General features: G+C 39.3%; 1 protein-coding gene and 1 long non-coding RNA gene across 3 annotated transcripts in view; one reads left to right on the top strand and one right to left on the bottom strand.

Annotated features, from left to right (window-relative positions):
- LOC135225157 (mucin-2-like) overlaps positions 1 to 11,640 on the top strand; it is an 861,510-nt gene extending 849,870 nt beyond the window's left edge. The window contains exons 22-25 of the mRNA XM_064264391.1: positions 134 to 286; positions 661 to 786; positions 1,616 to 1,795; positions 10,087 to 11,640. Of these exons, the coding sequence (XP_064120461.1) occupies positions 134 to 286; positions 661 to 786; positions 1,616 to 1,795; positions 10,087 to 10,201 (574 nt within the window). The 3' untranslated portion in view covers positions 10,202 to 11,640. The remainder of the gene's footprint in view (positions 1 to 133; positions 287 to 660; positions 787 to 1,615; positions 1,796 to 10,086) is intronic.
- LOC135225159 (uncharacterized) lies at positions 226 to 21,820 on the bottom strand. 2 transcript variants are annotated; one of them, XR_010316921.1, is made up of 3 exons: positions 21,617 to 21,820; positions 10,068 to 10,184; positions 226 to 317 (listed from the first exon to the last, which is right to left on the bottom strand). It is a non-coding gene; the product is annotated as an uncharacterized LOC135225159 (long non-coding RNA). The 2 variants fall into 2 exon arrangements; XR_010316920.1 differs by lacking the exon at positions 226 to 317 and adding an exon at positions 669 to 801 and having other exon boundaries at positions 21,617 to 21,818.
- Between the last annotated feature and the right edge of the window lie 1,976 nt (positions 21,821 to 23,796).

Genomic DNA, 23,796 nt, shown 5'->3' with positions numbered 1-23,796 from the left:
GTATCGAATGACACTGTAGAAGAAAATTGTAAATCTTCATTTGGATGATAAAAATTTATCATTTCAACTTTTAAAATAAGCATTAAGGGTAAAATACATAATGTTATGACATTCTTATGTATGAATACTTCAGATCTCGAGGGTGGGTTCACATGAACTGCGCAGACCCAAATGTTGAAATTCTTTACCGCAAAGTTGGTGATGGCCATCCCTTACGGCTGTGGCGAGCTACTACTGAAGTTGAAGCTCCACCTGCTGAACTTCTCAATCGTGTCATAAGAGAGAGGTAAATTTATTTACCATGCATTGAAAATTCCCTGAAAGTTTAATATTTAAATACTAATAGAAGAACTAAGCATTCTTGTGTAAACAAATACTGTAACTCTGCAAATTAAATCAGTGGAATTAGGTGTATAGTAATATTTCTTCAATTAATACTGACTGTAATTATTTTAGTTTATCAGTTGCAGATGATTCTTGAACATCTCGTTCGGTACAAAGTATTTTTTATTTCACATAACTTATTGGAGTAATTTTGTAGATGTGTATATTAATATCATGTACTATTATTGTAGTTGAACCAAACTATTCAGGTAATTTAGCTCTCTCAGGGCAGGCCTATAATTATGAGTCGTTCACTCTACAATAATGATCTTTCAGGCATTTGTGGGATGAATCTTTATTTAAATGGAGAGTTATAAATCGCCTTGACCGCCAAGCTGAAGTATTCCAGTACATGTGTAATTCCATGGCTCCTCGCCCTCCGGTTGATTATTGTGTCTTAAGGTAAGCTTTTAAGCTCTGTGAACATTCATGGATATTCAGTAATGATCAAATAGACTAGCATTCAATTGTATTAAAATAAAAATTTCCAAAATTATACTTTATTTGATAATAATACTAAATACTACACTGTATGGAACAGTTGTAATGCAAATTAACTGAACGGATTATTACAGCTGTACTAACAAAATAAAATTTTCACAGGGGTTATAATAGTATTTGTTGTTATTGGCTGGTCTCCATCACTTCATTTTCATGTTACATCTAGGTTTTGTGTTAGGCTCAATGTTGTTGTCATTGTTTTTCCACTTCCACTCCTCCCTTTCAGTTAGTTGTAACAGTGAAAAATTAAGGTTAAATGAAAAATACAGTTAATGAGCCGAGATTAGCTCCTAACCAAATTTCTACAGGTTGTGTGATAAAATATTTGCCAAAATAAAGAGAAATGTAAGACTACTGTATAGGTATAATGAAGTTCTATGTGAAAGAATTTTTATGACTAATGAACACCATTTTAGCAACATTTTTCTTACTTGTCTATAAAGTTACTTTGCATGACAGGATACCAAAATTAGAATTTTTGAAAGATGTACTTTAATTGTACTTTATTTTTGCTCATTTCCCCTTTTGGACACAAGTGTAAATGATGAATTAAAGTTCAAGCCAATAATAGAAATTTCCAACCAAAAATAAACAAAGCCCATCAACTGCCTTTTAGCAATGGATGCTACATTATTTGAAGTGTCTTCCTATATTCTTTTGATTTCTAATAATTACATTATCTGTTTACCAACTTAAGTTTATACTTATACATTCCAATTTTTCTTTCCAGATGTTGGCGAAGTGATTTAGCAAGAGGGACATGCATTGTTGTTGAAACATCTGTGGAACACAGTGATGCAACAGTTTTAGTGGGTGGCGTTAGGGGTATAGTTTTGGCTTCGAGATACCTTATACAGCCTTGTGGGTCTGGGAAGTCACGGATAACCCACATATCACGACTTGATATGAGGTAAGCCTATAATTTACATTTATCTTCCGAGGTAAGCTTATAATTTACATTTATCTTTTTATTACAGTTTGTGATCATAAATGACAGAACTCTGTCTTGCTTAGAAATGCCTTTTGAAGTGAACAACATAAGTTGCTAGGATGTTCTTGCCACCATAGGGCTAAGTGTGCAAGTCATATGAGTTGGATGAGAAGGGCAAGGAAGAAATGTTAGCATCATTCTTCCATATTCTCATATAATCTTTCCTTGTCCTGGAACTCTCTTCCTTGTCATAGGTAGAAGGGTAAGTCCAAAACCCATAGGAATGGGTCCAAGAAGACTTCCTCCTATTGCTGGTCCCCTCATCAACAGAGCAGAGGTATCAGTTCATCTATAGGTGAATGGTGTTCCTCGGACAGGATTAGTGTTCAGACATTTCCTCACTTAGTGTTCAAACATTTCCTCACTTAGAGCCGATTTAAAGTCAGCTCTCCATCTTCACACCAAGACATTCAGGCTCTCGCAGGGTTGGTGTTATGTAGTCCCTCTTTCCCCACTTGATTTTGGTTCCCAACTTACTCTTGTTCTAGGTGTGATCTCCCATCTCTTCCACCTCTCACAGGTACAGTTGTCTTCTGCACTACCCCCAATCTCTGTCTGTAATTGGTTTCAACAGACTAAAGGAGACATGGGGCATCTAAGCTGATTAAGCTCCATTTCAAATGTTGTTAATTCCCATTGAACTCTGCGGGTGCTGAACAGAACAGGAGCAAGAGAAGAAGCAGAAGTCTGGTGTAGGTTACCTGTGAAAGAAGGGGTAGCTTAAAGTCTACATGGATCTTTTAGGTTTTCAGGGACCTACCCCATCTAGAACCTTGACTGGCTCGTTGGAACTTCTGCTGGCATCCAAGAGGCAGCGGCAAAGGAACTCTTGGAGCCAAAGATCAGAGTTCTGCTCACCTCTGCCAAAACACCACAAGGCAATGGTGACAAATTTGCTCCAAAGAAGAAATCATAGATAAAGCTAAGGTCAAGGTTGCCTCCTCTAGATAATCGTTCACACAAGTGAATGAAATATTTTCTGGAAAACAGCATTTTCTAAAGGCTATTTCATCATTTGTGAGCATAATCTTGGAAAGGCAACCTTGGCTTCAGCTTTGCGTAAGAATGTTTCTTTGGAGCAGATTTTGAATTCTACATCAAAGGCAGGACCTTTGGTGAGGCTGCTGTAGTCATCATGACCTTGTGGTGTTTTGGCAGAGGTGACCACCTTTCTCTATGAGTTCCTTTTCTAGTTGGATGCATTAAGTTCCCTCCAAGAGACTGCTATGAGAATTTACCTTCACCACTGCAGTCATAACTAAGAATCAGTTGTGATGTCATTAATATGTGCATTGTCTTGGTTACATTCTTGTGTAATTAACATTGCATGATGTAATTAACATTGCATGATGAAGGTACAAACCGGGGAGAATATCTCCTATCTACCCGGCATCAACTTATCCACCAGATTTCACAAGAGCAAGCAAACTCTTGTTGCAGAATAGTTCTGTGATATGTCTGCCCTATTTTTTTTTTCATGATGTGGGTATATTAAACAGGCAGAGATACAACTTCTTCCCCATGCAGCAGATTTAGTAAAGAGCTTTTGGATCTACAGCTTGTCCCTGGTCTGTTTGCTTCTGAGTTGTGTATGCTGTCCTGTAATGTATTTTCAACCAGAGACTGGTGGTGAGGGTATGCCGTAAGGTAGATGTATGTTTGCTCCTCTCTCACTGGTGATGTATTTAGGTATCCCATGTCTGCTAACCCAGCTTTTGCACAATTTTCTGCCATCTGTTGCATGATAGGCCAGTCATCGCTGTGTTGACTGTATCTCCATTTCTGTGTGCCTCATTACTTCTGACATTTGGCAGGGGAGGCATTCTCTTGCCCACTTTTTTTATGTGTAAATGATAGGTGCCACTGCTGTCTTGCCAACCACCCATCTCCCCTTTTGATGTAGGCTTGGACAAGCTATTGGTAGTCTGTCTGCACCACACATTGTTGTCCTTCTAGCATGTGGCAGATTGCTCTGTGGATTTCCAGCAACTCTCAGTTGAACATGGTGTATATCTGTTGTGCTGGTGATTATTTCTTACCTAAGAATGCCAGTGGCTGATGACTGTCTTCTTTCTCCTACTCAAGGGCCATGCCCATTCTTGTGTTACATTTGTCGTTATGTTGAGGGACCTATTTGTGTGGTTGATTTAAGCATTGTCTGGGTTTTCAGACCAACATAAAGTTTCAAGTAATTTTCAAGTAATTATTTTAGCAAGGTTGGGACTGAACCCATGGTGATAGTTGATCATTCCTGTGAATGCTTGAATTGCTTTGATTGTTGCTGCGACTGCTCGGGTGACTGACCCAGGCTATGAGTCCATTAACTTTCAGTATTTGCAGGCCCCGTCTGATGTCTTCCATGATTTGTTGCCAGGATTTTGTCCATCAGACTTTGGAAGGTCACGTCTGCATTCCAAAGGCCAAAGCAGCTATAGTTAAACGTGCATGTGCCGAGAGGGGTGATGATGGCCGTCTTTGCAATGAGCACTTAGAAATATCCCTTCATCATGTCAATCTTCGTGAATATTTTGGAGCCTTCCATTTGGTTTGTAATGTTGGTAATGTTCAGCAGTGGGTACCTCTTGGATACTGTTTAATGTTTAAAAAAGTCTTCGGTAGTCACCACATGTCGTCAGCTTTTGGTACCATGTGGAGGGGAGAAGCTCTTGGGCTGGAGGCTTTTAGGCATTCTCCTGCCTGTTCCATGTCCTGGAAATCTCGTCTGAGGCCAAACATCTGAAGCAGGCATGGACTGGAGGACCCTCGGTAATGACGTGGTGCTATGTGGGTTTAGTCAGGTTGTGCTGCAGGTCATCCTTAAATAACTGGAAACTCCTATAGGAGACGATGAATCTCTGGCGCGGGAGTTGGAGTGGGTAGAGCTATGGGGGTGGGTCACAAGATCAGCTGCTGTCTTGCTACATTCACCAGCATAGGCTGGGATTTGGCTGTTGAAGATTTAACAAGATAGTTGGGCAGTAACTACTTGTCCAGTAGTCGGGAATCCGGAGTCGTTCCAGTATCGGCATCTCCTGTGCCTAGTGCTACTGTGGCACCTTGGAGAGGTGATCTGATCAGCACGCTGAAGAAGCTGGCGAAGAACAGGCGTAAGGTGTCGTTGTCTTCGTCTGGTGCTTCCTCCCCTTCATCTTCCAAGGCTCCCCTGCTGAGGAAGAAGGTGGTTTCCCTCCCCCTAAGAAGTCTTGACCTGGGACTGCTAAGGGACTGTCTCCCCGCTCTGGGAAGACAGGTGGGTCTTCTGCTGGCTCTCCTGTTCCTTCAGGAATGGAAACCATCTTGTTGCCCCCAGTAGAGTCTACCCGAGGTTTTTCCTTCTAAAGGATGAGGGAGGAATGCATCCCAAAAGGACTTGTCAGCAGGCTGATTTGTCAGCACAATGGCCTCAGTGAAGAGACCACAGCTACTTCTTCTGACCACCCTTCACAGCTAGAGTCATTCCGGGCTCCTAAGAAGAAACCCAGGGCCTCTACAAGCTTACCGAGGTCCTTGTTGTCCAAAGGACTGTTAGACCTGGTGAACAGTCTTGTCACAGGACTAGAGAATTTACTTGGGACTAACAGATCAGACAAGCTGCTTCCCCCTCCTCTGCCTTGACAGGAGCACTTTTAAACAGGTAGAGCCGGAATTAATTGGCCTGACTCCTGGGAGGGAAAAGCCTGAAAATGAATTATTCCCAAATAAACTAGAGAGTCATTCCCAAATAAACTATCTCCTGACAATGAGTAATCTGTGAATTGTAGTGAATTACTACTAATCGTAGTTCTTGTGCAAGAAGTGTTTTCACAAGATCCTCCATCCTGCAACTTTGCTTGAAGAAACCATTCGTTCAGGTAGAATGTTATGTTGATCCCCATCAGGTGGGGCCAACCTGCTAAGGGAGCGAGGATATGTGTGAATATTTGAGGAGTGGTTGACAGCCCGAAGCAGTGTGCCTGAAACAGAAAAACTAATCTCAGGAACTTTCTGGAATTCTGACATATTAGTATGTGGAAACAAGCATCTTGAAGTTCTGTTGATACCATCCAATCCTCTTGATGGATGGATGCTAATATCGAATGCGTTGTTTCCTTTTTGAGTTTCATCTTCTGGACGAATAGTACATTCAGGGTGCTTACGTCCAAAACTGGTCTCTATCCCCTGATGACTTTGGCACTACAATGAGGTGATTGTAGAACCCCTCCTACTGCTTCTTTCTTGCGAATAAGGACACTTCCTCCTTGAGAGCTCGAAATCTCTCTGAATTCTTGTAGTAAGCGATTAAGGCGATCGCCCTCTTGGCCAAGGGAGGAGTTTCATAACAGTGTAGTAACACTTGCTCTACCAATCACTCTGCTCCTCTCTGGCTCCACTTCTCCCCAATACTGAAGGAGCCTGGCACCTACCTTGGTACAGAGGACATTGTGTTCGCACTTTGCAGGGGGGCTTTGTCGTGGATTTCTCTACTGCCCTAGACGAGATCATATGTTGGCTCGGGTCCTAGTGGAAGGTCTTTGACCCCTTCTGCGAAAGGGATAGCAACAATTTAAAAGCCGATAAATGAGTTTCCTTAACGCATGTGGATGACTTTGATAGCAAATCCTGCATAGACTTCTGTAGCTCACAGCAAATCCCATCTACTACTGTCTCTGGAAATAAGACCTTCCTTCGAGAGGGGCGAAAAAAGAAGGACCGATGTTACTCCTTTTGTGGTATATGAACTCTCTAATTCCCTCTTCTTTAACACTCCCATGGTGTAGAGAGAGGCAAGTTCCCTAGAGCTTTGTCTAACTTTCATCCGTCCACGAAAGTACATGAGGAGATCCAAGGGGAAGTCAGCCGGTAAATTCTGGATATTCCTGGATTTTGCGTGCAAGAGAGCCTATCATCCAGTCAAGGAAACTCATAATTTCCAAGACTTTAAAACATTAAAATGATGCAGCTCAGCTGGTGAAAACATGGTCTTGGCCGCAGAAAAAGCTGACCTACGGCCCGAGTCTATGAGGCTAGAGACATTTCCTTGGGAAGAGGCAGCCCCACCTAAGAAGGATTCTCCTGTCATGTAGTATGAATACCTTCTCTTCAAAAGACAAGACAGTGGATAACTGAATTTAAATTTACCCAATTCTCTTTACCCCGACATCTAGCTTTCCACTTCTCTGAGAGCTCTCCTTGCTGAAATTGAGAGATCCAGCTGAAGCAAATTAGCAGACTCTGCAGGCAGACTGCTTAGTTGGAAAAGCCAACACTGGCAGAGAAGTAAGCTGGTTAGCTCTGGAGTAAAAATCGCAAAGATGCATAAGCTGTAGGAGGGGTGCCTTCTTCCTCGACCAAAGACTAAAATGTTGCTAAGTTCTTCATAGCTGCCAACGGTTTTTTCAAACAACCCAAAACGTTGTCCGGGCAGTGTTTAATCAGGGCAAGAGAAGGATCCAACAACCCTGAAGGTTGTAATGGCATTGGCGCCATAAACTCTGTTTCACTGACTGATTCTTAACATGAGAAGTTCCATGTAAAGGCAAATACGTAGTAGTGTTTGACTCCGAGCACTCATCTAATTGAGTGTGATCACAAGCTGAAGCAAGATCAGTGAAGAGAGTATTTCAAAACAATCGCTGCTGCTCACCACCATTGCTAACAGCCGCCATAAACAAATTGGTTTTCTCTACTTAGTTGTCCTCTATTTCCCGAAAGTGGGCGGAGCCATATACCTACACCTAAAAACAAAAGAATCGCTAAAGCGAATTTCAAAATATTTAGCTGCTGGCACTTAAAACTTTTTTAAGTTTCATATACAAATCTATGTTGTCTCGCACAAGAAAAAGACTATTTCCTTGTAGCCAACAAAGACAATGATACATGACTAGAAAGCTGAAATGTTTTACAATTGTACACTTGCATTTTTATGCATAGGCAACTGTGTCTGATGAAAATGCATAATAAATGTTTCTACAGCTCGTCCCTGGTCTGTTTCTGGTGACCGCATGTCGGAAGTCAGCCCTTGTGGTTGGTCTTTGTTTGACTTTATAGTCTTTGGGAACTTCAGGCCTTGGAAAATGCTCTCCAGCAGCCCTTGGTCACTCTTAAAAGTTCATTTTTCTCTTGTCAGTCTAATATTAGTCAATGCAGTTATTTTAAGTCTGTAGTTCCTTCTTGGACTCAAGCCATGGTAGCATGATGTGTTATTCTTCTTTTGCCCATTCTTCTCCGAGAACCTTATACTTTTAGGTACCCTCAAGTAATCTGTATCAGGGAATAGACCATGTTTTTCCAGTTGATGTTATAATGGTTGAGAAGGTCTCTCTCTCTTCCCAAAGCCACTTCGCAGGTGATTGCAGACTTTCTTATCTACCTTGGTCAAGACCGAGCTTCTCATAGTCCCTTTGATGATTGTGGACTTTCTTATCCACATGTTGAGTTGCCTTGAGCAGGTCTTTAGACTAAAGTGCATGGACCTCCCTCCCTTCATACAGTTGCCCATACTGTATGAGTACTACAAGGTTTTGCCCATCCTCACCAATTTCAGCCTCCACAGTAGGATGTTGTCATTTTCTATAGCCTAACTCAGGGACCAAATAACCCTTGGGAGAGGCCCGAGTTTATCATAGCATATATCTTGTGTCACTTAAGAAAGCAGGAGATTCTTCTAGTGCTTGTTGTTTATGATTTAGTGGGAAAAACTTGGAACCCATCAGATTTTAAAATTTATTTATTCCATCTCCATCTGCCGAGAATTTGTTAATGGGAGCTAGATGAGTTGCTTTTGTGCCCTGCAGTAATTCTCTTTGTAATACTACTGGTAGGCACTAGGTGGTGGTGTCCAAGAATATCGTTTTTTTTCCAGCTTCAAGAAGTGATGTAGCGGGCATACAGTTCATCCTGCAAGGTCTGTTGGTCAGTGGGGGAAAGCTCACAAAGTCAAGTGTGCTGGCTTTCAGCCATTCAAAGGAACTCTAAAGGCCCCCATACACTATCGAGCATCGAATCGCGCTTCGTGCAACGCGTCGAGTTTTCATAGTGTATGGGGGCTTGCGCATCGTGCAACGAGCCACTCGCAGCTGGCTCGACGCTATCAAGACATTCCTGATATTTTGTGGGCGGAGCTTCGAGCCAAGTGATAATTTGTTGGGTACACGAGGAAGGCTCCATTATTTTTGTATGTTGAGTGAAATTGAAGATGGATAGCGCCAATTCAAGAGAAGTGTTAAGTGACTTTGTAGACCTATACTAATTTGTCTTTGCTCAAGACAAATTAGTAGAAAAACTGAAAGAATGACCCTAATGCTGATCGTGAATCATGTTTACGTTTTTTCTCTTCGAGAGCAACAGCAATGCTTAAAAAATCATCTGTGTCTAGGTCTGAGGATGACATCTTCACTGTGCGGAAAAAGCGCTTAACTGAAACAAGGCTCTTTAGTGTGTGGCCTCCTTCGAGTTCGAGCCAAGCTTGAGGTGACTCGAATCGCGATTCGATGCTCGGTAGTGTATGGGGGCCTTAAGGATGCACAGATAATGAGAACAGACATTTGGCAGCACCAGACAACCTTCACCTGAATCTAACTCAGGGACATTCCCCATAATTTGCTCAGGCATCTTCTAAGGATCTGCTCAATAAAAAAAAAAAAATAGTATCTTGTCCAAGGTACTGAAAATAAGAAGTTAGATGGGGAAGTAACTAGCTCTCCTCCTTCCTCTGCAATCAGGCATCCATTCTTAAGAACCTTATATTAGGAGTTTCCTGGCAGTCTTAACCATTTTTAAGACTGATTGATGTCACCGTATCTTCTAATCACAGGAATTAAGAAGCAGTATCCCAGTTTTGTAGAGCCAGTTTTTCTTCTGTTTAATTATCTTAAATAAAGGAAATGAGCTAGGGCTGCATGGTTATACTATGCCAATTAGGCTTCCACCATGAAACCTGTCACTAGCCATGACTACTGGATATTCTTAACCATCTGAAATTCATACTGAATAGCCAACACAGGTTAAGGATTGTATATAAAATTTGATGAATTATCAGCTATTTTAAATGATCAGTGAATTAATTAAGTTGTCCATTTTGAACCGAAGTATATTAGGCTTTGTAAGGTAATGGTTTGTAGAAACACCTTTTCTCTTAAAAATAAAATTTTGCAATTATATTGTATCAAGTGTATAAATTGTATAAATTTTAATTATACAACTGTTTACTAACCTTAAATATTTTTCTGCAGGGGAAGAACACCAGAATGGTACAACAAAGTGTATGGCCATGCAACAGCAATACATTTAACCAAAATACGAGAGAGTTTTCAGCATCATGCTTGTGGGCCTGAAAGCAAAGTTTAGACTTACCCATTTGTACAAACTTTCATAAATATTACCAATTCTATATTAATACAGAGAAATATTTAGTACTTTACATTATGAGTGAAGACAGTAGGAAAAAACTTTCATAAAAGCTTCAGTTTCGGGAGTAATTAAGACTCCCATATTACAGCGCTTCCACATAAGAAAAAACAGTGCACAAAAGTAACAGTCGTTTGTACCAATGAAACTGTCAATAGCCTATATAATACCTGTAATTATTGTATTATTTATCAAAAATAAATGTGGACCACTTTACATTCCTGAGATTCCTTGGGGGTGTGCTGCGAATAATTGTGTATAGAATGTACCCCTGTAATATGGAAAAGTGCATGTGTATATACATTATATAAATATATATATATCTGAATTTGTGTACCAACTCTGTACCAAAGTATTCAGTCAGTTGACAATCAGTGTAGCATATAGGTTTATATACCTTATCAGAGGACCATACTAAAGAATTACTGTAGCATTATCCTTATCATTCCTTTCCAATAGGAGAAAATATTAGTGATTTTGTAATGGGAATCATAATTAGACATAAATCACATCAAGCTGCCTTTCCCCATCGCCAGTTTTAACACTGCTGAGCCAGTGTTTTAACGAGGCAAAACATCTGTGATGAATGGTTGGAGAAACCCTTAAATTGTTTTGAAGTTATATGCAGTACATTTCTAGGAAGTATTAAGTTTAAAATATTTTTATAACCATGTTGTACTTCCAGCACCTATCAACAGTAGTAGTATGGAAATATAGATTCAAACAAGTGGTGGTGCTGTTGAAGGGGAAATTCAGGTGCTCAGAGTAACAAAGTTATTATTGCAGTATTGAGGGATTTGTGGGTGGGATTAATGCTACCAATTTAAAGATGATAAATTAAACCAATTCTTTCAAACCATGAAAATTTATTTAATTTCCTAAAGATATGTGGTCACTGTAAAAAAATATATATATTGCTAACTGTAATTTGACAATGCTCTTTGAGCAGTGAAATACTATAATGGAGTACTCTTAACACATATCAAATTCAGATTGCCTGTAAATCTTGAAGTAAATGAGCATACTCTATATCAAAACGTTTTCCAAAAGAAGATATTCTATGCCTTTATTGAGCATGATGGTTTCAGAATGATTTCTGAAGCTCACATTCCTAGTCCTACCTGGTTTTATCATTTTTGTATATTGTAACTTTTCATAAGATGTTTTATATATAAAATTACCTCTTATACATTGTTAATTTAGACTTATTACGTGTTTTGTATTTTATTATTGTATAAACCTGAAATTTGCCTGTAAATGTCACACTATCCACACTTGTCTGTATTATGTACACCAACAGTCTGTAGGCTAGAATCCTTTTCGGACTATCATGTTGTACCTTTTGGTGCTGAATATATAAATATATTATATTATCTGTATAGGCAGTATTATTTAACCCTATTTTTGTTGAAAGATTCACTAAGGGAATTCCCACAGGTGAATCTTAACAAATCCTATAAAACAATTTCCATCCGGAAAACCTTGTTTTGACTTACTAAGTACGTAGAGTCTTTTATTTCATTATGTAAATTTTGAGTGATTGTGAAAGCAAATAGTACATACTACATCGAAAATATTTACTGAAGGCTTTAATGATAGTAAAAAGAGCTGCCTAAGTGGCATTGATGGGGAAAAGACTATCTAAGGTGCAGTTGCACCCATATAAGGGGAGTGCCTTCAGTGCACCTTATGAGGTGCACTGTAGGCATTACTAAAGGTTCTTTACAGCATCCCTTCAGCCCCTATCTATTATTTCATAGTGCAAATGCAAGCTTTTTGTCCTGTTACACTTTTCAAACCTACCTAAAAAAGGCCAAGTAAAAATATTTATTACCACAAATAACTTTATAGTATCTATTGCACAAGTAATTACAGTTTTATATCGTGCAAAAAATGCTGATAGTGTTCGGTCAGCCTGGCAGCAAAGTAATGCAGCCATGTTAGCTGTGTAGGCTAACTCCGAACTGCAAAGTAATAGGAGCATAGCCAAAAAATCTTCGAGGTGACAGGTTACTTTAACCTTGATAAAACTTCCTTTTAATGACAGTAGCTTTGTAAACAGCTCCAGGCATTCCCCAGGTTATGGCGGGGGTTCCGTTCCCAGCAGGGTACTGTAAGCCAAAAGTTGTTTTAACCTGAATCACCATAATTATAATGGGAATAAATGAGTAAGACCTCAAGGACAAGTCTGAAAAGTCCAGCCTTCCTTGACCATTTCAAGCAGTGGAAGGGCATAGAAGTCCAGGTTGGTATGATCTTGCAGAATGATGTTTGATGCTCATGCTAGGAGTTTCCTTTAAGGAGGTAGACCGTCAAGGTCAACCTTCCCCATAGATCAGGGGTTTTCAACATCACTGGGTATGGGTACCCCAGGTGGTACGCCAAGGGTTTGTCAGGGATACGCGCTCCCCACGGGTTTGTTAGGATTAGGGGCCTGGCTGCCCACTTGCTGACAAGCATGTTACCTCTACTGAAGTTCAGATAGTAAGCTTTTAAGATGTGCCTGAAGGAAACAAAGCTAATTAGAGACCTTTCCCATACAGATGTTGTTTTAATGACACTCTTCATGAAGAGTTTATTGAACATATGAATGGCTCCAGTGCTTGTGATCTACTTGAAAAAAAGTCTTTAGTCAGATTCTGCTGCAAACTACCCAAATCATATCAACGTCACAGAGGAGCCTCTCTGTTCTCAGTTGCTTTTCCCATCAATGTAGTATCTGTGTGAAACTGGGTTTTCCAGCTTACTTGTCATTAAATAAAAACTCAGGTCTCGAATGAATGTGGTAGCCGGCCTTCAATGTGCTTTAGCAAAACCTGTTCCCTGCGTGACTAGGCTAGCTGATGAAAAACAGTGTCAGCAATCTCATTAACTCCCTTTGCTGCTGATGTAATAATAATGTATTTTGTTTTTGCAGCTCAGTACCATAACGTTTTAAATTTACTACTGCATAGAAACAGTTAAATAACTCTAAAAATGTTTATTTTTTATGGTATTCTGTGTGTTTACAATAATACTGGTTACGTCAGGAGAGTTATGTACTTACGTACTTCCCTTCAGCACAGTATTTGCAAATACACACAATGGAATTTTTTTCTGACATAGTTTTGTTTTTTTTTCTACGAAGTGGAGGGGGTAATTACTGACATTGAAAATAACCGAAAGGGTACGTGGTGAAAAAAGGTTGAAAAGCCCTGCCATAGATAGCTAATAACCCAACAGATCAGGGGAACCAAGGTTCACTCGGGAGTAAGAGTGAGTTTCTGACAATTCAAATATCTGCCAGAAATTCCAGTTGGACTGGGAAAAAATTTGATCATTCTTCACATAAATTCTTGCCACTTGGAGGCAAATGCTAATGTAAAATGTAAGGACCGTGTTTATCTTCAGACAGTAGTGGAACAATAGTTCCAGTTAAAATTAGCTTGAATTTGTCTTGTTGTCAATGATTATATATTGTATAATTGTTATGGGTATAGATAAGTGTGATTATATATTGTATAATTGTTATGGGTATTTTATGCATTGTTGAAATATGGTGGGTGTCCTATATATAGACAACATGTGGTAGATTCTAGAAGGTGTCTGTTGATGTATTTAAGTTGTGTTGTGACGTCATAGGCTGTGACGTCATAGACAAGATGGCGGCGGCGTCGGCCGGATGTAAACAATAACACGGGGAGTAGAAAGCACGTTGGTGGTGGTGTGTGGTTGGTAGGGGAGAGCTCTCTGTCTGGTAGGAGTTGTTTTTTGGGTCGTAAGTCTTGTGGTGCTGGTGTTTTAAGGTGATTTCTGGAGTGTACTGGAGTTGGAGAAAGCGTACAGGTGGGTAGATTATTCATTTTTACAGAGAAAGAAAGGAGTTAGGCTAGGCCAAAATTCAAACTGGTAGCAGAGCGTGGTTGATCAAAGATGCCTGGATCCGACAGTGAACAAAGGGAGACTACTAGATGGAGAAGGGAATGTCCTAGGTTTAGCGGGATACAAGAAGAATACAAAGAATGGAAAGGTCAAGCCGAAGATTGGCTATTGTTGTATGGAGAAGATACAAAATACCCGGCGATAGAAATGAGAATGAGCTTAAAAGGGAAAGCCCGAGAGCTAGTGGAAGCATTAGATAAAGATAAACTTACTGGTACAGAGGGTCCAAAGTTAATCCTAGAGAAACTAGATAAAGCCTATCTAAAAGACTCGGTAATGGAGAATTACGGTAGAATAAAAAGATACCTTCTAATAAGAAGAGAATCTAGTGAAAATATGGCGGACTATTTAATTAGATACGAGAAGGCAGCATCTTGAGTGTGAAAGAGCAATGGGGAAAGGCGCGCTTGAAGGCGAAGTCAAGGGTATCATGTAATAGAGCAAGCAAATCTCACGGAAAATCAAAAACAAATGGTATTATCGGCTTGTGGGCAAGAAAAGCTAGAGTACGGAACAGTGTCGCAAACAATGAAAAGACTATTTGAGGGATTAGGGACTAAAGAGGAACGGGAATGGTGGGGTTCGTCAGAAGGCAATGCCAGTTCTGGGAGAGGGAGGGAAAAACCAAAGATATCGGGGAAGATGGAACCGAGGAAGGGGTGGTAGAAATCCTATAAACAAAGAAGGAGGTAACAGTATGTGCAATATGCAGCTCAGAATGGCATTGGGCTAGGGATTGTCCTCAGAATTTTCATAATAGGAAGAAAACTGAAACAAGACTAGAAGAAAATAAGGTAAAAACAGAAAATGGGACAGAAGAAGAAGAGGTTTATGTAGGAGAAGTTAATAAAATAGTGGAAGCATCATGGGAGGTGGTTGATGCAATTTTGGACACAGGGTGTAAATCAACAGTTTGCGGGGAATTGTGACTAGCACGTATTGTCATGGATTTGAGTCGGAAGGAGTTGAGGAGAATGAGGGACACTAGGACAGAGTCTAATAAAGTGTTTAATTTTGGTGAGACATCTTATAAGTCCAGAGGAATAATAGAAATACCTGTGATACTAAAAAACAGAAAGTTTTATTTGAAGACGGAAATTCTGCAAGGTGATATACCCTGGCTGATAGGTAAGCAAACCATGAGTAAAATGGGTATGACCCTAAATTTGAAAGAAAATTGTGTCATAGTAGAAGTATTAGGGGAATGAAAGTAGAGATTAAGAGAAGACGAACAGGGTCATTTAAGAGTGCCTATAAGGAGGAGGAAGGTAGAAGAATTATTACTGGAGGGTTGGAAGGGAAAGAATCCGAGGGAAATTAAGAACACAATGAAGAAATTACATTTACAGTTTGGTCATGGAAGTGGAGATAAAATATGGAAGCTAACAGAGGAAGCACAATGGAGTAATGGGTTAATCGAAAAAGAAAAAGAGGAAATAAGAAAGTTACTAACGGAACTGATTAAAAATTGTGAGGTTTGTAAAAAATACAAAAGAAACCCCGCCAAACCGGTAGTAGGCTTTTCTTGGAGTAAAACGTTCAATGAAGTCGTAGCGATGGATGTGGGAGAGATAGAAGAGAGAAAGTTCTTGGTAATAGTGGATATGGCAACGAGATATTGTCAGGCCTGTTGGATAAAAGATAAGAAACCAGAAACTATAATAAAGATACTTTTGAGTGCTGGTTTGCTATATTTGGAGCACCCTCCAAAATATTGTCAGATAATGGGGAGAATTTCAAAATGAAAAAGTAAGGAGGATGGCAGAAAAATGGAATATCAAAGTATTAGCCACAGCATCAGAATCTCCGTGGAGCAACGGATTATGTGAAAAGACCGTAGGCATGATCAAGGGAAGTGTAAGGAAGATGATGGAGGAAGAGGAAGTAGATTGGTCCCTAGCTTTGAAATGGGTAGTGAGTGCTAGGAACTGTTTAATGAATAATGGAGGTTTCTCTCCCAACCAATTAGTATTTGGAAAAAACCCTTCACTGCCTAACCTAATAGGAGAAGAAAGTTCTAGTCCTGCAAGCAGAGAAAAAGGGATGGAAGAGGGTATGGTAAGGGACACACTGAATGCAATGCACAAGGCCAGAGAAGCATTTATAAAAAATGAGTCCTGTAATAAAATAAGAATAGCGCTAAACAAAAACATCAGAGAACATAAATTTGGAAGAAGCAGTGGTAGGAGATGAGGTATTCTATAAGAGGAAAATGAAAATGAATGGAGAGGACCTGCTCAGGTAGTGGGAGTATCGGGAAAACAATAATAGTCAAACATGGGGATTCTTTAAGAGAAGTAGCTAGGATACATGTGACAAGGATTCAACGACGATCACCAGATACAGAAGAGATATCGGCTAGAATAGATAAATCCCATGGGGTGAAAGGTAGGTCAGATGGCCCAAATGAAGGGAAAGTAGATTGGCTGGAAGGAGAGGAGATAATGGGTGAGAGAAGGAATGCAGACACAGAAGAGACTATAGAAAGAGAGGTGATAGAGGAAACAGTGGAAGATAACGGGCAAAGTGGGTCAATAGAAAGCGAGTTAATGGAAGAGATACCAAAATTCAAAAAGGGAAATAGAGTTAGGGCTATAAACAATGATACAGGACAAGTAGAAGAAATGGAGGCTATTTTAGGTCTTGCAGGAAAAGATCAAGCCAAGCATGGGCTGATTCGTACAATATACGAGACTCACAGTCAGGTGACAAAGGGTGGGTTAACTTGAGGGATTATAGTCAGGTAGAAAAAATTGAAGATGAAGAGGAGGTGTTGCTGGGATTTGAAAATAGAAGCATAATGGAAGCTAAAGAAAAAGAACTTCTAAGTTGGAGAGATAACCAGGTATATGAGGAGGTAAATGATGTTGGACAAAAAGCTATATCTACAAGATGGATAGTAAACTGAAAAAAGATAAAAAGGGGGGGAAAAGGGGGGGAAAAGGATATGTAAAGCAAGATTGGTAGCTAGAGGGTTTGAAGAAGAAATGGCTGAGTGGGAAAAGATGCTCCCACATGCAATGCTGAAATTTTTAAAATTCTGTCTAACCATAATAAAGGGTGAAAAATTGGAATTGTTATACATTGGATGTCAAAACTGCATATTTACAGGTGACGAGATACAAAGAGAAGTGTACTTGAAGCCACCAAGGGAAGATGGTTGGAGGGGATTATGGAAGTTGAAGAAAACAGTCTATGGGCTCAAGGATGCAGCAAAAGCATGGTATTGTAAAGTGGTGAAAGTAGTGAAGGAGCTTCAAGGTGAGAGAAGTAGACTAGAACCTAATATATTCTTTTGGAAAAAGAACAATAAATTGGAAGGCATTTTGTGTACACACGTAGATGATCCTTTTTTTGCACTAAAGCAGGAGTTTTCAGGGGAATGTATTAGAAATTATGTAGAGGGTAAAGAGTTGGAGGAAGAAGGAAATTAAGAGGGGAATACTAGGTTAGGAAACAGTCGGAGGGGAGGGAGAAAGAGATAAGTGTGATTATATATTGTATAATTGTTATGGGTATAGATAAGTGTGATTATATATTGTATAATTGTTATGGGTATTTTATGCATTGTTGAAATATGGTGGGTGTCCTATATATAGACAACATGTGGTAGATTCTAGAAGGTGTCTGTTGATGTATTTAAGTTGTGTTGTGACGTCATAGGCTGTGACGTCATAGACAAGATGGCGGCGGCGTCGGCCGGATGTAACAATAACACGGGAGTAGAAAGCACGTGTGGTGTGTGGTTGGTAGGGGAGAGCTCTCTGTCTGGTAGGAGTTGTTTTTTGGGTCGTAAGTCTTGTGGTGCTGGTGTTTTAAGGTGATTTCTGGAGTGTACTGGAGTTGGAGAAAGCGTACAGGTGGGTAGATTATTCATTTTTATAGAGAAAGAAAGGAGTTAGGCTAGGCCAAAATTCAAAGTCAAATCATAAACACTCCCCGAACCTCGCCTGCAATGGGAATGACAGCCTAATGTCACCGTAAATCAGCTTGGTGTCACAACAAATCAATTGAGATTCATCTCGCTACTCATATAATTCATACCTTTTCCAGCTTTCAAACCAACATTAGGACACTCCTTGAGAATTCCCTCAGGATTCTCGAACTAGCATTAGCACGGATCGCGGCACCTTTGAGCACACATGCATCACCCTTAACTACATCTTTCAGACGAGACCAAGAAGGTGGCTGTCCCTTATGACTCGAGTTAAATTCCCTGTCCAATACCCAGTATAATCACCTTTAATGACCTCTAGCTGTTATTAATGCCTCATGCCCACCAGCTGGCAGGCCACATGCATTTGGTCACAACACATGGGAAAGGGTGACAGATTCAATTTTCACACCACTCCTCATTCTATTGTGTCAATTCCCCCTTTCGACCCTTTCGAACCACCTGCAGGTCATGCAAGATTTGACCTGACACTTGCCTTTCACAACTAATAACTCCACCCATTCCAACCTCTCTCCCTAGTGATGCCCTCTCTTTGTTGTAGACAATGAAGACAAGCTTCTGCAGAAATGCTGTTCTCTTCCAGCACGACGAGAGTTTTACAAGGGTCTTCTTTGAAGATAACAGATACTACTGATTGGAAAATATCCAAGATGGTGGCCACAGACAGGAATAAAAACGCCATGGATTACCCTCTGAAGTCAGTACGGTGGGAGGCCCTGTCACGATACCCTATGTCTGTAGGTATCTCTGGCCCCAGCTGTCCATATTGAGTTGAGCGACTCATCAGGCCCAATGCCTTGGCTTAAACAAGAAGCCTTGAGCCTTCCATTTTGGACTACTAAGCCTCACAACATACCATTCACCATGGCCCTTGTGCGACCAGCCATTCCAGTCGCCCTATTCCTAAACAACCTCTCCATTCCCATTCCTAGATCCTCATTCCACATTTTCATTTTGTCTCCCAAATTCCAATCCAGTGAACAGTGACCTTTTGTTGTAGTCACAAATATTCATGTTCCTAAGTGAAGTGACAGACATGTTCTTGATTGGTGATTTTGTTATTTGGCAACAAGCTTTTGAGTAAATATTTTCCCGAAACAAAATGCAAATTTTATAAAATTTTGCAGCAGTGATTGTGCCTCAAGTAAAGTAAATTCTTGTCTACCTGTGTCAAGCAACAGTATTATTAGAAACAATTACCAAAGTGCATCATATTTTCCAAGTGATCCTAGACACTGTATGGAGTGGTGCATTTCTCCCTGCTGTTCTGTGTCGGATCCACCAAAGGAAAACCTACTTACTTCAAGTGTTAACTTTAGAAGCTAATTATAGTTACTTAGTTAATACATCAATTCATACCTGGTGTGCACTAGTTTTGGTCTTTGTAACCCTTAATGTTGTAAACAGTATCACGGGGTTCAATAGAAACTGAGACTATCATAAAAAAAGATAACTAGATCTTGCAGATGACCCAAGATCATAACCAAGATTGACTGAAAGTACATGCAGATGACCCAAGATCATAACCACGACTGAATGAAAGTACAGACTACAGAGTGTCTCACTGCCAAACATAGGGGACAACCTAGAACCAATATTTCTTGTCAAATAAGTAAAAATAAGCATTATACTGTAATGACATATGTAACAGACTATATGTATATCTTAACAATCTAAATACTGAGAGTAAATTTTCCTTGACTATCATTTGTTTTATTAGCATAATCTTTCTGACAATTATAAAGTTGACCAGTATTATTTTGGATAATTCCTGATGCTGTGACATAAATAACTAAAAGCTCAATAGTGTACTGGATTTCTTTTTCTCAAGCTTCCTTAACATTTTCGAGGTAATTCTAAAGAATAGTTCCGCACAGACTGCAAGGAATGTAACTGTGAATACATCCACTAAGGATTGGGGCGTCCAATGTATTTCGTCGTGTTTAGTACGAGCCCCTGGGGGTTAATTAATGTACAGTAGGTAAAACTTCTCAGAAAGACAGCAACTGCCATAGTCTAGGCCGCCGCGGAATAGTAATAGATCTACCAATTGCCCTATTACTAACGATGGCTCATCTCCACGAGGAGCTCTTCTGTAGAATTACCAAAGCCCTAGTTTTCAGGTAGGTCTGTTATTATCAACACTTATGAAATACTAGCTAGGTTATATAGCCTATGCATTTTTCTATTTTATTTTTGACTGTTTATGTTGTAATTATAACAGGTTTCGTGCCTTTCTGGCTAGTGCAACGTAATTCTAAAAAACTCCACACGGACTACAAGGAACGTTCCCGCGAATACGACAGCCACTAGGGATTGGGGGGTCAAATGTATTTCGCCGTATTTAGTACTTGAACCTGGGGGTTTTAATTATAGTCGACCACCAAAAAAATACTGGCAAATCATTAGTAAGCAACCCAAATACTATAGGAACCTGTAATTTCCAAAGAAATACGATACACGGAGTTGGTCTACCGGGTGTAATGCGCTCGTTTTTGGACACCCTTGTCACTTACTACTATACTCTGTTTTTTTTCATCTGTCCATCCGCCTGTGTGGTTTTTGTATGGCTTTAAATAGTTGCGCTACGTGTAAGTTTTAGGTAAATAAAAGGATATCTGGGTGTAAATTTGCAACTGAAAAGTGTTTTAATAATTTACTGTATGCGAATTACACCATTAATATTCGAAATAGGTTATTGTTATTATGGCGAATGGAACAGCCAGACGCAGTGGCGGGAAAATTGCTTCTCTTGCTGTTCACTACGGCAAGATGTCAACGTATTACTTCATTATACGTAAGTATATCAGTATGTACTGTTAATTTTTATAAAGTGCGTTTCAGCCAGATACGATATGACGTAACTTGGTTTAGCATCTGTTTGATGGAATTTGCGTCTGGCTGTTCCATTCGCCACCCCGAAAAGGCAGCTTACATTCGACAATAATAACAATATCCTATTTCGAATATTAACGGTGTAATTCGCATACAGTAAATTATTAAAACACTTTTCAGTTGCAAATGTACAACCAGATATCTTTTATTTACCTAAAACTTACACAGCGTAACTATTTCAAGCCCGGGACGCAGTGTTACCATACAAAAACACCACTGGCGGATGGACAGATGAAAAAAAACAGAGTATAGGTAGTAATGGCTAAACTCCCTGGTTTCCACAATTGTTGGACAAGATACACAAACAATTGCTATCTGCATCAACAAAAATAATTTTATAAATGCAAACAATGCAAAATAACATGCCTAAAAAAAATTCAGTTTACGAGTTTGGCGAGGAGTAGCACGACTGTATTAGATAAGTCTACACCAACTGGGTTCAGGTAGCCTATACTAGGTATAGGCGAGTAGCTCTGGGTTTCATAGGTCTGGCCTAATTTGCAAATGGTTATCTCATAAACTACTTAATAGTATTGCTCCGGTTAGCAACCAAATTATGGAATATCTATAAAGTTCAAACATACCTTAATAAACGTCCATCGTGGTTAACTAATTTTAGATATTCAACGAATGGCAGCACTGGCGTAACTTTCCCGGACGAACTTCCCAAGGATACTGAAGTCGACTCTGGTCTGTTGTTCTACAACTACAAAATACAAATTCGACTCTCCACTCTCGAGTCACCTACTGGTTACCACTTAGCTGCAAGTTGCAACTTTTGAAAGACACCCTCCACTTAAGAGTAGCAGTGCGTGTAAGTTGTCGTCTTTAATAAAACAGCTCTTACGTCTGTCCTATTTTGTTGTGAATTCAGTTTCGCTGTACCTAGCAGCATTGCTGTTTTGAAGCTATCATTCCAAGTTTCTTCCTTATTCTTATAATATACAACATATTTTCACAAAGTTGATTAATAAACGATTTTCTGTTTACCTTGATTTTTATACTAATTTATGAAAACTTTTGTACTGTTTGATTAGTATATATATATATATATATATATATATATATATATATATATATATATATATTATATATATATATATATTAATCAAACAGTACAGAAGTTTTCACACACACACACACACACACACACACACACACACACACACACACACATATATATATATATATATATATATATAATATATATATATATATATATATATATATATATATATATATATATATATATATATATATATATATATATATATATATATATATATATATATACATACTATATACTATTCACGGTCATCTCATATAGTAGACTTTGTTAGTACTAATATGTAATAGAAGTTTTCAGATCACAGTGTAGCTACCTAAAGAATGAATCATATCTTTTAGCGTGGTTATGTATACTCAAGCATCTATTTTTTGCGAACTCGTTTATTTCTAGTTTCAATGAACCCTAAGAGCATAGATGATTATTGTTTTGTTTGTTTGTATGGTGTTTTTACGTTGCATGGAACCAGTGATTATTCAGCAACGGGACCAACGGCTTTACCTGACTTCCGAACCACGTCGATTGTGAACTTCAATTACCAGAAATACACATCTCTCACCCCTCAGTGGAATGTATGAGAATCGAACTCTCGACCACCAAGGTGACACGGCAACACCATACCGACCACGCCACTAAGGCGTTACAGATGATTATTAGAGGTGAGGTTTCATTAGAAATTTACTTAGACTCGGCTTCATTGCCACTGCTCATTCAAGCACAGCTACTTTGATGATTATTTAATGCCAAATAGTACTACTGGCCCTACAGGATACAAAAAGTTTATCCTAAGCCTTTTTGGCCGAAGGTGGACTAGTTGGAAATAGCTTTTACCAATTTCTTTTTCTCACTTCATAGCAAATGTTGATTCAATGAAACACTCAGAACCAGGGCTTGGGAGTCATAAAAAATCCCAAGAACCTTTTACTATTATGAATCCTTTATGGATTATGAACACTCCATGGAATGTCATATCACATTTGGAGAGGCAAACTTCTTTTCAGCCTCCAAAGAGTTTCCGTGGCTTTTTCCAATTCTTTGAACTGTCGCATAAGAAAAGAAAGATTGTGTTACTGTGCAATCAAATATTGTGATGTCAGTCAGCTAAACTCATTTCAGTCAGTGATTATGATCACTAAGCACGGTTCTAGACGATTAAGAGTTTTTAAACATTCTGCATGTCATATATAATTTACCACTCACCTGCACACCACCTCTTATTCCATATCCTAATAACTATCCTTTCCCATACCTACATTTCAAATACCAACGCCATCTATCGCCACCTCACATAATGATACCCTGACACATTCTAAGCTTACTGAAGAGAGACTGCAAAAAAAAAAACCTCTAGTGATAACTACAGGGTCAGGGGACATGATTTTTAAACTAAATAAACCCTGGTGAGTGATCTTTTGAGGTTCCCTCAGTTATAGCATTAAAATTAAGGTTCACAAACTTAATTTTGCTAGAGATGAAATTTCCTTATGGTTCCTCTGATCCACAAATGCAAAGCAATATAGTACCTTTAATTGTCAATAAATATGGTCACACTTATGAATTTGTGGATAAAAGTTCAGAGGTAAAAAAAGATGAAATCTCTTCATAAGCCCAGAGGTCAACAAATGATCCAGTACATCAGGTGAACGAGCACTTACAAAATTACTAACTTGAGCCAGCTTGCAAACACAGGTCCATAAG

This window comes from Macrobrachium nipponense, chromosome 13 (assembly GCF_015104395.2).
Source record: "Macrobrachium nipponense isolate FS-2020 chromosome 13, ASM1510439v2, whole genome shotgun sequence".
In the NCBI taxonomy this organism is placed as follows: Eukaryota; Metazoa; Arthropoda; class Malacostraca; order Decapoda; family Palaemonidae; genus Macrobrachium; species Macrobrachium nipponense.
The sequence above is the reverse complement of the archived record's forward strand: the minus strand, read 5'-3'. Positions and strand labels throughout refer to the sequence as shown.